Here is a 16,333-nt window from a genome sequence, read left to right as displayed (position 1 = left end):
TTTGCCCTCTTATAGGGTATTGGCACTATCCTGAATATTCATGTCAGTGTCCAACCTTCCATGTCCAAATCTTATTTCCTCACCCACATAAATCTGAGGGTACACTTATTCTATAGGCTTGCATATTCTTACATATTAATAACATCCATACATATTAATGCCGATTATCTCATTCTTGAAACTATTACCTTGGCCTGATCCATTACTTCCATGTTCTTGTGATGTACCTTGTGGTTACTGGTATCCCAGAATTTTAGTAAACACAGTTCCCCAAAGTCAAAAAGGGTAACTGGTAGGCCATTTATCTATGACAAAGGTTACATCCACTTATGCTAACTTGTTTTAGCTAATCATACTGGATACAAGCCTATAGGTTCCTTGCATTACAGCCACATATAATGAAGTAATGTCTGCTGAAATTACTCAACACAAAAATATAAGCCAAAATAATATAATTGATCAAGCCAATAGAGAAAAACAAATGATATATCAGGCTAGCCCCATGGGTTACAAGTCAGAGTGTGAATTAGGGGTAACTCCTGCAAGTCACAGGCTTCACCCCATCCTTTCTTCATCCAGACTCCTGTATCCAGTGATTCTGCACAGCACAAACTGATCTGGACTGAGATCTACCAGCTGATGGACAAAGGAGCAATGGAAGGAGTTCCCTTAGAAAAAAGGTTCTCAGGATTCTACTCCACCTATTTGTTGTTCAAAAGTGCACCAGGGGGAGTCAGAGCCATCCTCAACCTGAAATAACTCAACAAGTGGATGAAGAAGACAAAATTCCAGATGGAGATCCTAGCTTTGATGGTATCATCCCCATCCCAATGGGGACCTCCTAACTTTAGTGAATCTGGCAGAGGCATATTTTCATATTCACATTTGCCCATGCCACTACAAGCTTCGCTTCTGAGGTTTGCTGAACAGCACAGACCACTACCAGTACTGAACTCTCTCATTTGGTCTCCGTGAGCCCCCACGGTCTTTACAGAGATGTTAGTGGTAATGATAGCCAGAGTCAGGTTGCAGGGTTCCCTTTCCAGATGATATCCTGCTTAGAGCTCTGACCCAGTCTGCAGTGCACACCACCACAATTAGGATTCTGGATCTCTTGCAAGTACCCAGTTTTGTAATAAACATCAAGAAAATTTCCTTGAGTCCCTTGACAAGGATATCTCACATACAAGTGGACATAGAAACCTTGTTGGCAAAAATCTATCCATCACTTGAAAGATTCCAGGAGATCCAGGATCTCACTTTCACACTACGAGAGTGCATGCAGCCAACCATGGCTCAGTGTTTTCAGCTTCTGGGCCTCCTAATGTGTACATAAGGATCACTCCATGGGCAATATCACACATCAGATGTCTCCACGTTTTCCTGCTCCCCTGAGCCCATGAAAGATCAGGTGCTGGTTCCTAATTAGGTGCGTGACTCCCTAAAATGGTGGAAGGTCCCAGGAAACATCCACAACAACCCCCCCCCCATATGCCTTCCAGACCCTCCAGTTCTCACAAACTGATACCAGGACCCCAAACTACGTAAGACATTAAGAGTCGTGGGGAGAGGAACCACAGCATCAGTCTCCTAGAGTTGAGAGCACCCTCTGGAGGTTCCAGAGCCACCAAGAGGAAAATCACATTCTGTTCAGTCAGACAACACAAAATCATACAATAGACAGACTATTTCTTTTTTTAAAAGCAGGACTGTAGCATGTAGTGCAGAGCTAAAGTGAAATATATTCACTTCCACTGCTGCCTTTAATTGCATAATTTTGTCACCACCACAGATCTTTCTCAAGTGTTTATGATTACAGTTGAGTAAACCATTGCCTTTACTGTCTTTTTTTTTTTTTTTTTTTGGAACCAGAAAAATAATCAAAATAAGAAGCTAAACTAATGATAGGGCTTCAGCATAAGCTAAAACAAACAACGTCAAGTAATCCAGCCTTAACATTTGACTTGCTTTAAAATAGTTCCAATTCTGATGAGGAACATTTTCTAGACTCTGAAAATATTCTGAGGTTAACTATTGTTCTTAAGCAATGTGGGGTGGGGAAATGACTCTGAACTACTTTACTCTGCTCTTACAGATTGGACTAGCCAATAAACAGAGCACAGGTTAGTTGCATTAACATTAACCCCATTCCAAGAACAATTCTGAAAGTATTTGTATCCCTTTTTAAAGTATAATATTTTGATTTCTTCTGAAATTTGAATTATTGTTATCTTGTAAGAATTACCATTAAAATTCATATTAAGGAATATGGCAGAAGATATTTAAATAAAGCACAAAATATATTTCTAAAAACCAGTGGATATATTAAGTAAACTAATACTAATGATAATTAGTTTCAAAAAGTGTATGTTAGTAGGGTGCCACTGGAATGGGAAAATGACTTAAATGGGAAAACAGATGTTCTGGTCACATTTCTTTAGAAACCTACATTTAGGCACACAGATAGGAAATGATCAGGTAAGAAATTTTCCATTTTGGTAGCAGCAACGATCACAATTCTGTTATGTCTGGACTGCTCCCCTCCATTCTGCTGTGTCCAGAGGCGGTTCAAAGCTGTGACACGGCCTGTGCTGGCCATGCCTCCTCCTCCCACTTGCCACCAGATGAGTCATTCCGAAGCTGTGTAAAACTTGTAGAAAGATATTAACAACAAATGCCAACTCATGAACTATGTACTGTAAGCAACTGTCTGCATAGTAACTGTCCAAACAAAATGCTCACCCCGTTGGCTAACGAGCCATCCAGGGTGGGTAGAATTGTAGGGGAGACTGCTAGCAGAAAGGAAAGTATCAGGTTAGAAATATTCCATTCTGCTGTCCAGAGTCTCCCATAATTCTATTACATCTGGGAAGTAGCAAGCAGGAAACAGAAGTAGGGAGGGATAAGGAGAAAGTAAAATAGAATGAGTTAGAAAACGAATCTCCTCCCATGAAGGTTGCTTAAAAGGCAGTACTATTACTGGGCCACTGCTTGTAGCACCTTCCTGCTGAAGGAGATCTCTATGGAAGACAGCATCTGAAAGCGGTGTTAGTTGATGCTCATGTGGCAGTTGGTCTGCAGCCAAAGGCCTGCTTTGAAAGGGAGAGTTGTGTGATTCCACCCCGAGACAGGAGAAAGCGAGAGGCTTTATAACAGGGTGTGTTGAGCCCTGTAACTGTGACACCAACCATTAAAAAAATGGTTTCCAGTGCACAAAGTAAACAAGATACAGAACAATAATTTTGATTATATTAATAGGTGTAACTTTTAATAACAGATAAAAACTATTCAGAGAAGCAGGATATTGATGTTGAAAGTGTGCTTTAAAGGAACCTTTAGTGTTAATAAATGCGATGTAATCACACCTTCATCATGACCAAAGGACAGGTATGAAGTGAGCATAAAGCTAAATATCCCCTAGCTATATAAAAAAACAAAACATTGTTTAGTATAAATATCAGAAGGAAACTTGATGCATGTGTATTTGGGGAGGACTCATTTCCACAGGAGATTAATCCAGGTATGTTTATAACATGTAGTATTAACCATACTTGTGGGATAGCTGAAAATAAATTACCCTTTATGCACAGTGAATTAAACACCATTTTTACTTCACACTACAGGGTATTTTCAAGTTTAGATGCAGTCTATAAATATCTTCAAAGTACTTATATGTGTATTAAACTTACAATCCTTTTGATTTCCATGCTCTGTCTAGTCTGTAAAATATCAATTCTTCCATTTGTTTAAGCTTCACTGAAGCATAGTACTTATCTGTTAAATGTAGGGTAATTACTGATACATTTGATGTGAATGTTACTACAACCTTAGGGAGGGCAGAATATGATAAAGGCAACTTTCAGAGTACTGAGTGAGAGGCACAGAGGTTAAAATGTGCCAGAGGAGCAGAATGAGACAACCAACAACTTTGACGGTACAAGGTAATTTTTACACCACCCAATGGCTGTTTGGTGAGATTAGTGAAATCTCATTGCTCTTAGAGAGGTGTCCACAGACAGTAGTATTTGTGCTGTAAAGAGCCTAGTTACTTACTGTGCATATATTGCAGGGCAGAAGCTAAAGAGTTAAAAAGAAACTCTCTATAGGCAGGTTATTCCATAACTACATTCTGAAAGTTTTTCCTGTATCTTCTTATGAGGCATGTGGGATGGCATGTCAAAAACAGGAAGTGGACTAGATGGAGCATTGGGGAGATCATATGCATCAATTCCTATGACACACTGAGACTGACCTACCTCCTCAGTCTTTATAAGTGGTGCTTCCAGGTCAGTATTGAGATACATTGCCAGGATAGTGTGGGGTAGCTTGCAATTTTCATAGAGTGGGTGTGTTGATTGGAAAATAATCTCTCCAAATACTGTCAATTATAACACTTTTCATGAGCATAAAAAGAGGCTACAGGTACTTTGGATATAGTAAGTATTACTGTTTTCTAGAACAAACACACTTCTGCTATAAAGTGTGTTTGTGAACCACTGTTTATATACTTGTCATTAAATAGTGAGAGAATAGTGCAAAACAATACCCTTTCTCTATTTCATCAATAAGTACTTCCTCTAAGAATTAGTAAGGAACACTAAGTCTTTGATATATTTAGCAATTTCATTCAGTAAATTATCGGTAAGGCAAGTTAAGAAAAAGATGGCTACAAATCTGAAATTTTTTAAAACATGTCCAAAACATTTCACTGTGGGCAGTAATATAAAGTGTACAAGTTGCAGGCTTTTATTCTAATCCAAGATCTCTGTGCCAATATATTTTATTTGATATAATAAATTTGTTATAAAAATATACACTATTGTAAGACATACTTTGTTCAATGAATACAAAGTAAATGTTTACCCTTTTAATAAGTAACAGTTGCTTTTTTTTAAACAGTTATTCACGTGATAAAGTGAGGGTCATTTCTAGGTAAAATTTACATACTAAATTATATTTGCCACATAGTGCAAATAAATCACCATCCCAAATACATTGCTCAGAACAGTGAACTCTACAAATTTAATAGTCCCATTTTCATAATTTTACTTTTTCTTGCGTTTGAGAGAGGTGTGTGAACTCTCACTTGCTGCTGAACAGAGGAAGCAATTTTCATAGATGCTTTCTTTACAAGGGACCTTTCCACAGCTCCAGGTTTCCATAACAACAGCTGTGCATCCTCTCCACCAGTCAACAAAGAATCATCTGTCATGTTCCAGTAGAATGAGCGAACTGTAGCAGAGTGCCCTCCAGGAAGGCTGCCCACAAGGCTCAGTCCATCAATGCCACAGTTTATTAGGTGAATGTTCCCCATAGCTGTTCCACCAACAACAAACAATTTGTCTGCCTTTTCATGGTACAAGCCACCTATCAGATAGTTTAAGTTGCTATTTTCAATGAAGACTACTTCTCTGACATCCAGAATCTGCAACAATGTCATTGGTTCCTCAGTATCTATTTGAGTAAGATCCCACCAACAAAATCCTTCAGTGTGTGTCATGCAATATACCTGTTTATAATCTTTCCCAGACCAACCAATAAAACTTACCGATGAATTCGAATTACAAGTTGCAATCAAAGCATCATCTTCATTTTCCTTGTTAATATCAAACACATTAACCAATCCATCAGTTGATCCAGAGACTACCAAATTGGGTTTGATAGGATGGAAACGTATTTTAGTGATATCATCATTGTGAGTCTCTGAATAGGTTCCTAAGGGCTCTTTAGCTGCGCATGCATAGTTTGTATTACTTCTTGCATCCCAAAACACCATGAATGTGTCCTCTTCAACTTTTTCTGTCCCAGCACAAACTATAAGATCACTGCAATTAATATCAAAACTGATGAAAATATTCGAAGGATAACCACGGAATGACTGTACAGTTTCCTGAGTAGCTAAGCGAATATCCCAACATTTTATTGTGCCATCACTGCATGCTGAAAACAACATATTCTCACTTGTATGAGCAAATCTGACTCCATTAAGTAACCCAGGATGGCCACTATACTCCCTTAGCAAGTGTAACGTTTCTCTATTATATACTTTAATTGATTTATTGGAACATGAAACAGCAACTAAGTGGTTGCTTTCTGCTTCGACAGATTTTGAAACATCTATATCCAGTAAGTAAGTGGGGTCTCCATTTAGTGCACAACGTTTTGCTATTCGCAGATTACCAAACTGTTCTTCAATCTTCTCCATAGTGGTTGTCAGAAAGACTGTACCCAAAGCTGGTAGGAATCTGCAATACATCAAATCCCAAATATATTATTTGAATTAAACAAGTTTCAATTATGCAGAAATTCCAGCTCTTAAAAATCTCTGAAACAGCAACTTTCACAACAGATCTCATGCATAAAAGTAGGTTTAAATTGTTCTTACACCACAGCTAGTGTCATTTGATATATACAGAAGATAAAGCAGAAGTAAGTATGAATACAGCAGCTTGCTCCATCAGGAAACCATTCTGGTAAAACGTATTTTAAGGTAAGTATTTTAACTAAGCCTATAAAATCTTAATTGTTCTCTTTGTGAATCATTTGCAAGTTGTTCTAGCCAAATTTGCTTAATAATACTCATAAGTAGGAAAGCAACGTTCCTGACAAGTGGAAAGACACTCAAGTCAACACCCTAACCTGCTGAGCTATATGTAATATTACCTGAAATGCTACTTGGCAGTATGATGGTCAGTTAGGGTCGGATTTGCCTAAGGATGGCAAGATAGGTGCCTTGTGGGGTTAACAGAAAAGCTTAAACAGGGTAGATGCCTAACTCTCATTGGGACTTAGGCAATTAACCTGCTTGGGTGCTTTTCTAAACCCCATGAGGCACCTATCTGCATTTTTACACATCTAAATATATTTGTACATCTGGCCCTTAATGCAAAGGGTAAAATAAAAAATTAAAATACAAGTACTACAGTACATTTTTGTTTAAGGCAATCCAAGGTAGGATAACTTAGGAGTCATGGGATGAAATTGAGCAACAGAGAACAGCTTTTAGATTGTGGAACTGTCACTGAAGATCAATGGTGAATGTCCTATAGCAAATGAATTTTAAAAATAGACTGTATAAAGCACTTAATACACTATAGATAAAAACCTTACATTCAGATGCAATTTCTTCTGTGACATTACTGAACTGTCCTGTAAATGTAAGCTATTTCAGTAAAGTGCACAGGTCCTAAAATGTGCAGATTACTCATAAAAAAAATAATTTCCTAACATGAAAAGAATCCTATTCCAAAATATATGAAGTGCCCTACAGGAGATCTCTTTTTACCAAGCATATCCTGTTTTCTGTATTATAAAGCAGTAAGAAATTGTGAAACTACAATACAGGGTTGATGCCAATTCTGAATCAGAAAACTTAACACAGCCTTTAAATTGAGATAATTTGCCATGATGGCCAATTTCTAAGTTTCTGTCCGTTTACAGACTTTAGCCACTATAAAGGAACAAAAGTTTCTGAAATTTCATTTGGTTATGAAAACTTAACAGAAGTCAGACCACATGGCTGGCAAAGTTTACAGGATGGGCTGAGCTTTTTCTTTTTAAATAGAAATCAGCAACATAATTTCAATAAAAGTTATCTAATTGAAAAACCATATACCAAGTTCTGTGGGCCCAATTCTCCCTCCAGTGCCCTTCATCTTGTATAGATATTTATGCCATTGTAAATTGAGTATAAAACATTATTAAAATAACTCCCACAGATTTCACTGACAGCTTATGCAGACCCAGAAAACAGCAACTACTTGTGTCAACTGACCATTTTGCATGGGCTGGGGATTTGTGCAGAGGGAAGGGAATGACTGTCAGGAGGTAAGTGTGTGGATGGATTACAGAATCATAGAATCATACAATATTAGGGTTGGAAGGGACCACAGGAGGTCAACTAGTCCAACCCCCTGCTCAAAGCAGGACCAATCCCCAACTAAATCATCCCAGCCAGGGCTTTGTCAAGCCTGACCTTAAAAACTTCAAAGGAAGGAGATTCCACCACCTCCCTAGGTAACGCATTCCAGTGCTTCACCACCCTCCTAGTGAAAAAGTTTTTCCTAATATCCAACCTAAACCTCCCACACTGCAACTTGAGACCATTACTCGTCGTTCTGTCATCTGCTACCACTGAGAACAGTCTAGATCCATCCTCTTTGGAACCCCCCCTCAGGTAGTTGAAAGCAGCTATCAAATCCCCCCTTTCTTCTCTTCCGCAGACTAAACAATCCCAGTTCCCTCAGCCTCTCCTCATAAGTCATGTGTTCCAGTCCCCTAATCATTTTTGTTGCCCTCCACTGGACGTTTTCCAATTTTTTCACATCCTTCTTCTAGTGTGGGGCCCAAAACTGGACACAGTAGTCCAGATGAGGCCTCACCAATGTCGAATAGAGGGGAACAATCACATCCCTCGATCTGCTGGCAATGCCCCTACTTATACAGCCCAAAATGCCATTGGTCTTCTTGGCAACAAGGGCACACTGTTGACTCATATCTACCTTCTTGTCCACTGTAACCCCTAGGTCCTTTTCTGCAGAACGGCTGCCGAGCCATTGGGTCCCTAGTCTGTAGCGGTGCATGGGATTCTTCTGTCCTAAGTGCAGGACTCTGCACTTGTCCTTGTTGAACCTCATCAGATTTCTTTTGGCCCAATCCTCTAATTTGTCTAGGTCCCTCTGTATCCGATCCCTACCCTCCAGTGTATCTACCTCTCCTCCCAGTTCAGTGTCATCTGCAAACTTGCTGAGGGTGCAATCCATACCATCCTCCAGATCATTTATGAAGATATTGAACAAAACTGGCCCCAGGACCGACCCTTGGGGCACTCCACTTGATACCGGCTGCCAACTAGACATGAAGCCATTGATCACTACCCGTTGAGCCCGACAATCTAGCCAGCCTTCTATCCACCTTACAGTCCATTCATCCAGCCCATACTTCTTTAACTTGCTGGCAAGAATACTGTGGGAGACCGTGTCAAAAGCTTTGCTAACGTCAAGGAACAACACGTCCACTGCTTTCCCCTCATCCACAGAGCCAGTTATCTTGTCATAGAAGGCAAGTAGAATAGTCAGGCATGACTTGCCCTTGGTGAATCCATGCTGACTGTTCCCGATCACTTTCCTCTCCTCTAAGTGCTTCAGAATTGATTCCTTGAGGATCTGCTCCATGATTATTCCAGGAACTGAGGTGAGACTGACTGGCCTTTAATTCCCCAGATCCTCCTCCTTCCCTTTTTTAAAGATGGGCACTACATTAGCCTTTTTCCAGTCATTCGAGACCTCCCCCAATCGCCATGAGTTTTCAAAGATAATGGCCAATGGCTCTGCAATCACATCCACCAACTTCTTTAGCACTCTCGGGTGCAGCGCATCCGGTCCCATGGACTTGTGCTCCTCTAGCTTTTCTAAATAGTCCCGAACCACTTCTTTCTCCACAGAGGGCTGGTCACCTCCTCCCCACACTGTGCTGCCCAGTACAGCAGTCTGGGAGCTGACCTTGTTCGTGAAGACAGAGGCAAAAAAAGCATTGAGTACATTAGCTTTTTCCACATCCTCTGTCACTAGGTTGCCTCCCTCATTCAGTAATGGGCCCACACTTTCCTTGACTTTCTTCTTGTTGCTAACATACCTGAAGAAACCCTTCTTGTTACTCTTAACATCTCTTGCTAGCTGCAACTCCAAGTCTGATTTGGCCTTCCTGATTTCACTCCTGCATACCCAAGCAATATTTGTATACTCTTCCCTGGTCATTTGTCCCATCTTCCACTTCTTGTGAGCTTCTTTTTTGTGTTTAAGATCAGCAAGGATTTCACTGTTAAGCCAAGCTGGTTGCCTGCCATATTTACTATTCTTGCTACACTTGGGGATGGTTTGTCTCTGTAACCTCAATACGGATTCTTTAAAATACAGCCAGCTCCCCAGGACTCCTTTCCCCCTCATGTTATTCTCCCAAGGGGATCCTGCGCATCAGTTCCCTGAGGGAGTCAGAGTCTGCTTTTCTGAAGTCCAGGGTCCATATTCTGCTGCTCTCCTTTCTTCCTTGTGTCAGGATACTAAACTCAACCATCTCATGGTCACTGCCTCCCATGTACCCATCCACTTTTGCTTCCCCTACTAATTCTTCCCGGTTTGTGAGCAGCAGGTCGAGAAGAGCTCTGCCCCTAGTTGGTTCCTCCAGCACTCGCACCAGGAAATTGTCCCCCACACTTTTCAAAAACTTCCTGTATTGTCTGTGCACCGCTGTATTGCTCTCCCAGCAGATATCAGGGTGACTGAAGTCTCCCATGAGAACCAGGGCCTGCGATCTAGTAACTTCTGTTAGTTGCCGGCAGAAAGCCTCGTCCACCTCATCGCCCTGGTCCGGTGGTCTATAGCAAACTCCCACCACGACATCACCCTTGTTGCTCACACTTCTAAACTTAATCCAGAGACTCTCAGGTTTTTCTGCAGTTTCATACCAGAGCTCTGAGCAGTCATACTGCTTTCTAACATACAATGCAACTCCCCACCTTTTGTGTCGGGCCTGTCCTTCCTGAACAGTTGATACCCATCCATGACAGTACTCCAGTCATGTCATACAATCACAGAATCATAGAATATCAGGGTTGGAAGGGACCTTAGGAGGTCAAAAGTTATCCTACCAAGTCTCTGTTGTTCCAGTCATCATAATTCCCTTGACTGTGCCAGGACTTCCAGTTCTCCCTGCTTGTTTCCCAGGCTTCTTGCATTTGTGTATAGGCACTTGAGATAGCTTGCTGATCCTCCCGCTTTCTCAGTATGAGGCAGAAGCCCTCCCCTCTCATGCTCTCCTGCTCGTGCTTCCTCCTGGTATCCCACATCCCTACTTACCTCAGGGCTTTGGTCTCCTTCCCCCGCTGAACCTAGTTTAAAGCCCTCCTCACTAGGTTAGCCAACCTGCTTGCGAAGATGCTCTTCCCTCTACATGGGACAGTAAGGGAGGGCTATATTACTTGTTTTAGTTAAACCTTTTAAAATTTCCATGAAAAAAATTATCAGCTACCATGGGTTACCATAGAATGTTCTACAATATATCTGAATTTTATATTGTTATGGATTTGTCTGTAGTGTCTGGAAATAGATAATGGGGGGGGGGCGCTGTTCATAATGTGTAAAATATTCATCTTACGATGAAACAATCAGGGCCAAATTCACACCAAACATCAGTTTAAGTACACACTTACACTCACAAAAGCTTAATTCCCAAGTCACAAATAATCTCACAAAACTATTTGCTTCAGTAATATCCTGTGACAATAAGGTCCCCAGGTTAATATTCCACATCAAAGCAACCCTACAGAATACATCTGTAAGTGCATTTTTTTACCACAAAACGCAGACATCCTGTGGAAAGTCTCTTTCTCCCCAGAGAGAACGTACAATATTCTGTCTGGCACAAACGTGTGCACAAGCTTAATCATCACAATTTACTTCTTCCAAACCTGTCTGGATAGCTCTTCCAGATTAGGCAAGCATTCAGCAATGTAATTACATAAACATCGGCCAGTTCATAAGCACTGTTCAGTGGATTGTAAGCTCTTCAGAGCAGGGACTGCAACTTACTCTGGGTTCATTAAGCTATACCTACCTATATAGAGTGCTTTTTCAAAAATAATTATGTCCTTACTTTTCCTTGATATACTAATGGGGTGAAAAATACTCACCAGATAGTTTTATGACAGTACTTCAAAGATGAGGCAATGGATAAAAAAGACAAAAGACACAAACTATAGTTCTGAGAGAAAAAAAGTGGTTTAATTATTTAACAATGCTCAGATAAACCTGTGATCTGCTTTTTTAAAAAAAATTAAGGGAAAAACATAGATAATTTGATTAGTAACAGAAAGTAGAAATGGAACATGGCATATTTAGTCAAGATCACTGAAGAATTACAACAGAAACTTATGTTTTAAAAGAGTATTTCCAAATTTGTGCCTGCCTGTGGACGCAGAAGGGAAGTGGTCTGCAGAACCTGGGGTAATCTGAACTGTGATGATTGCAGAACATGTATATAGTGGGTCCCAGTCAGATTCTGTTTGTAAGAAAAAGGTAATTTTCCATATTGACTTAAATTTCTACCTCAAAATAATCAAACCTTTTTAGACTAGAAAGGTCAAGTAAACTCAGACAGACATTCTCCTGACAAATGTCAGCCATTTGGAAAGTAACCTGTTTTAACCTGTAATATTGTTTAATATTACTGACTTTGATAAAAGATATTATTCCATGTGCAATTTCTGCAACACTCATCTTGTGTGTCAAAAATTTTACTAACGCAGGGAAACGTCAAATTATACCCTACAATGTGCACTGTCTGCAAAGTCCTACTTCAAGTTAACATATTGGGGTTCTCTAGAAAACAGAATGGCTTGGGGCATCTTCTAATTGTTTACTCCAAATTTTACAGTTTTAGTTGCTCTGAAATACTGGGGGAAAATGTTTTCATGTTTTCCAGAGAGATGTAATTTATATGTACTGGAAGGTGAGGGTGTATGGTCTTTCAATTCTATTTACAGCTGAAAGGGGTTTATGCTGCACTTGACAGCTAGCATGTCTCACTAAAACCTGTTATACTAATATGCAACAATCTCTGCTCTGGTGAAAAATACTTTAGTCTATTATGAATTCCTGATTGAAGGTTATATAAACAATTCATGCTGACTTCAGGGTGTAGCTGCCAGCCCTTCCTTTTCAGAAGGGGAAGTCACTGTTGTATTTTGGTGGGAGAGTTTAAATTGGAGGAATAGGATGTGTGTTAAATTTATGAGATAAATAGGAAATAATGATCTTCCAAGCACAACAGAAGATAACTAAGTGTTGGAATGCTGCCATTTACAAAAATATATAAGGCAAATGATGCTACGCACTCAAGAATGTAGTCTGTGATGCAGTGTTACCACACCCTCCATCCGCCAAGCCTGCAACAACTTTGCTACTGTTTCAACAGGTCTCCTAATGTTTTGATCTTAGACACAGTAAAGCACCTATGAGATTAGAAACCAGGTGCTATCCTTGGAAAAGAGGGTGCACAGTTTGTAAATTAGGTTTAAAATTAACCTGAAAGGAAATTTCCTGCTGTTGTAATTTGTTTGTTTGTTTTTTTATAAAGTGTTTTTTATTTAAATCGTAGAAATGTGGGGCTGGAAAGGACCTCAAGAGGTCATCTAGTCCATCCCCCTGCACTAAGGCAGGACCAAGTAAACCTAGACCATCCCTGACAGGTGTTTGTCCAACCTGTTCTTAAAAACCTCCAATGACAGGGATTCCACAACCTACCTTGTTAACCTGTTCCAGTGCTTAACTATCCTTATGGTTAGAACATTTTTCCTAATATCTAACCTAGTCTCCCTTGCTACAAACTAAGAGGATTAATTCTTGCTGCACCCTTAGTGGACTTGGAGAACAAATGTTCACCGTCCTCTTTACAACAGGCTTTTACATATTTCAAGGCTATAATGTCCCCCCTCAACCTTCTCTTCTCTAGACTAAACATGCCCAATTATTTCAATCTTTCCTCACAGGTCATGTTTTCTAACCCTTTTATCATTTTTGTTCTTCTCCTCTGGACTCTCTCCAGTTTGTTCACATCTTTACTGGCACCATTAGAGTTTTCAAAATATGCAGCTGGTTGACCAAACCCACAAGCGCACACAGCAACATACTGGGTGGATCAGTCTTATTGTTTAATTTGGTTGCTCACTCCCCAAACCTACAAGGATCCTGAACAGAGCTCACAACCATTAAAAAGAAATATGGGACAGGTGGTTTCATTTTTATTCCTAATGCTTAAAGCCTCTCCAATTAAGTAAAGGGGAAAGATTAATTTATTAAGTCCTTCATCATCTAGCTCTAGAATAAAGATATATATGTAAGCTGAGAGCACCAAGTAGAAAAAAATATTCCCTATACATTGTCAAGATTTGGACCAAATTTTTCATTTCTGTGAAAACAGGACAATATCTTTGGGACAACAAATGCTATATCATCACTACTAGAATTTTACCCAGTAGAGCTCTCCGAGGTACTAGCGAAACCTCATGACGCAACCTATGCATCAGATCCATGTCCTTCTTGACAGTGGAGGTTAGCAGGGAAGCACAGGGCCCAGTACGAACAGTGATTTTAAGTGCTGTTGTAATAACTGGGCCAACAAATTTACCCTAATTGTAAGCTCAGTTGTAAAAACTGCTTTCAATAAAGAATGTTATAAACAGGTGCGTGAGAACCAGACAAAGAGACTAAATTAGTCCAAACATAATAGGCCACACTGATATAATACAAGGACTGTGTTGAAATCATGCTTGGTTTAAAAAAAAAAAAAAAAAGGATGTGGAATCAGAAATTAATTGACCAAAATTGGTGTGTCAGATATTATGCCTAACTGATGGACAAAATAATGGGGGGGGAGAGGCCTATTCCTCCCATCACTCCCTTTTTGGATACTTGAAGACTTTGGGACCTTCATGTGACCCCAGATCTTCTTCATTCTAATATTAAGTGATGTCCTGATCAGACTGGGCTAGAGACAGGGACCCAGATAACATCACCACTTCTACCGGCTCCACAGAATCCAAACCACCACCTGGGATGAAACAGGATCAGACTTTACCAACAGCAGCAGCAACAGCAGCTCCAGGCCATCTCCGATAATTTCTTCTCTTTTCCCCCGATAGGACAGTTATTACCATCTTTGACACCATCCAAGAGACTGTCAAACAAGGGGGGAGGAGAGGTTCCTTCAAAAAACTCTCTCCAGCTAATGGGCACAGGTGATGTTCTTAAAATGAAAGCCTTACTTAATATTTTACATTTCAAATGCTTTAACTGTTTTTACTTCTTTTCTCAAAAAGAAAAGGCGTATTTGTGGCACCTTAGAGACTAATAAATTTATTTATTAGAGCATAAGGTTTCGTGAGCTACAGCTCATTTCATAGCTCACGAAAGCTTATGCTCTAATAAATTTGTTAGTCTCTAAGGTGCCACAAGCACTCCTTTTCTTTTTGCGAATACAGACTAACACGGCTGCTACTCTGAAACCTATACTTCTTTTCTGTCTCTCTTAATACAAGGTTAAAGGATTTTAAATGGTGTTTGCCATAGTGCAAAGCAGCCTGAGGTCTCTGTGTACTGAACCATGAGCCTTTAATATTCGACAGTGACTGGGTTATGTTAACATCTCTGGCCCATTTATTCCATCTAAATCAATACAACAGTGCCTCCCATAAAAAGGGCAGCCGCCAGCTTCTCTTTAGAAAACACAAGTATGGGCTTTGTTCAGGAAGACATGTTTTAACTTTGACAATATGGCTAATCACTGCTCTGTATCTAATCCTCCCTCTGTGGTTAAGATTATTGAAAGGTTCTGTTATCACAGCCCTCACAGTCTCTAGTTGCCTCAGAGTTCCTTGACCTCTGTGAATATGGGTATACATAACGACTACTTGTGGTGATCAATGAGAAACAAGTGTCCATGCCCATATTACAAAGTGAACTGGATTGAATACAAGGCCATTCGAAGGAGAACAAGGAAGTACTGGTTGTGTGGGGTTCAGGATGAAACCCAGCTTTATGTTTTCTCTTTTCCAACTCAGGTGGCGCAGATGAATGCCTTTTTCAGTGACTGTTGAGATGGAACACCAACAGTTAGTAAAGACACAGGTGATGTTGGTTAACTGAGGAAAGCAAATGGAAGATCTGACTGAAGGGATCTGGCCACCATTTGTAGCTTGCATTGGCTACCTCAGAATCTGATTGGATTCCCAGTTATTGTTGGATGATCGCGTTTCAGCAGCAGCTGCACAGCCCTCTTTTATTTGTGGCTAACCAAGAAGTTGTGACCTTGTATTTTGGACGTGGGCTTGGCCACTTATCTATGGCTTTGTCAACTCCCTCTCAGACTTTTACAATGTGTTCCCTACTTGAAGTTAACTCTTAAATCCATTCAGAAACTGAAGCGAGTACAGAATTCAGTAGCCTACTTTTTAAGCAGAGTATCTCACCTCAAGTACATTTCACTAGTGCTTCATTATCTTCACAGGCTGCCTTTGGGGTTCTGGGAGCACTTTAAGGTATTGATTTTGACCTATAAAGCCATGTTAAATGGCCTGGGGCCTGCTTACCTGAGAGACCCACTCCCCTATGCCGTACTGCAACAATTGAGATCAGCAGAGGCATTCAAGCTGCAGCTTCCTTGGTTGAGAGAGAAGCAGCTTCTTGCAGGGCACTTTCTGCGAAAACACCCCAACTTTCAAGCTTTTACACCTACCAATCTGAAACAGCCTAAATCTGTGGACCTTCAGGGTATGCTGCAA

The 16,333-nt window shown here is 40.2% G+C and overlaps 1 protein-coding gene across 1 annotated transcript in view; it reads right to left on the bottom strand.

The window, feature by feature from the left end:
• Nucleotides 1-4,600: 4,600 nt before the first annotated feature.
• WDR89 (WD repeat domain 89) overlaps nucleotides 4,601-16,333 on the bottom strand; it is a 40,708-nt gene continuing 28,975 nt past the window's right edge. The window contains 2 exon segments of the mRNA XM_073349897.1: nucleotides 4,601-5,074; nucleotides 5,077-6,245. Of these exon segments, the coding sequence (XP_073205998.1) occupies nucleotides 5,046-5,074; nucleotides 5,077-6,205 (1,158 nt within the window). The 5' untranslated portion in view covers nucleotides 6,206-6,245 and the 3' untranslated portion in view covers nucleotides 4,601-5,045.

This window comes from Lepidochelys kempii, chromosome 6 (genome assembly GCF_965140265.1).
Source record: "Lepidochelys kempii isolate rLepKem1 chromosome 6, rLepKem1.hap2, whole genome shotgun sequence".
NCBI classification, from domain to species: Eukaryota; Metazoa; Chordata; order Testudines; family Cheloniidae; genus Lepidochelys; species Lepidochelys kempii.
Note: the sequence above shows the minus strand (reverse complement) of the source record. Positions and strands in the feature narration are given on the sequence as shown.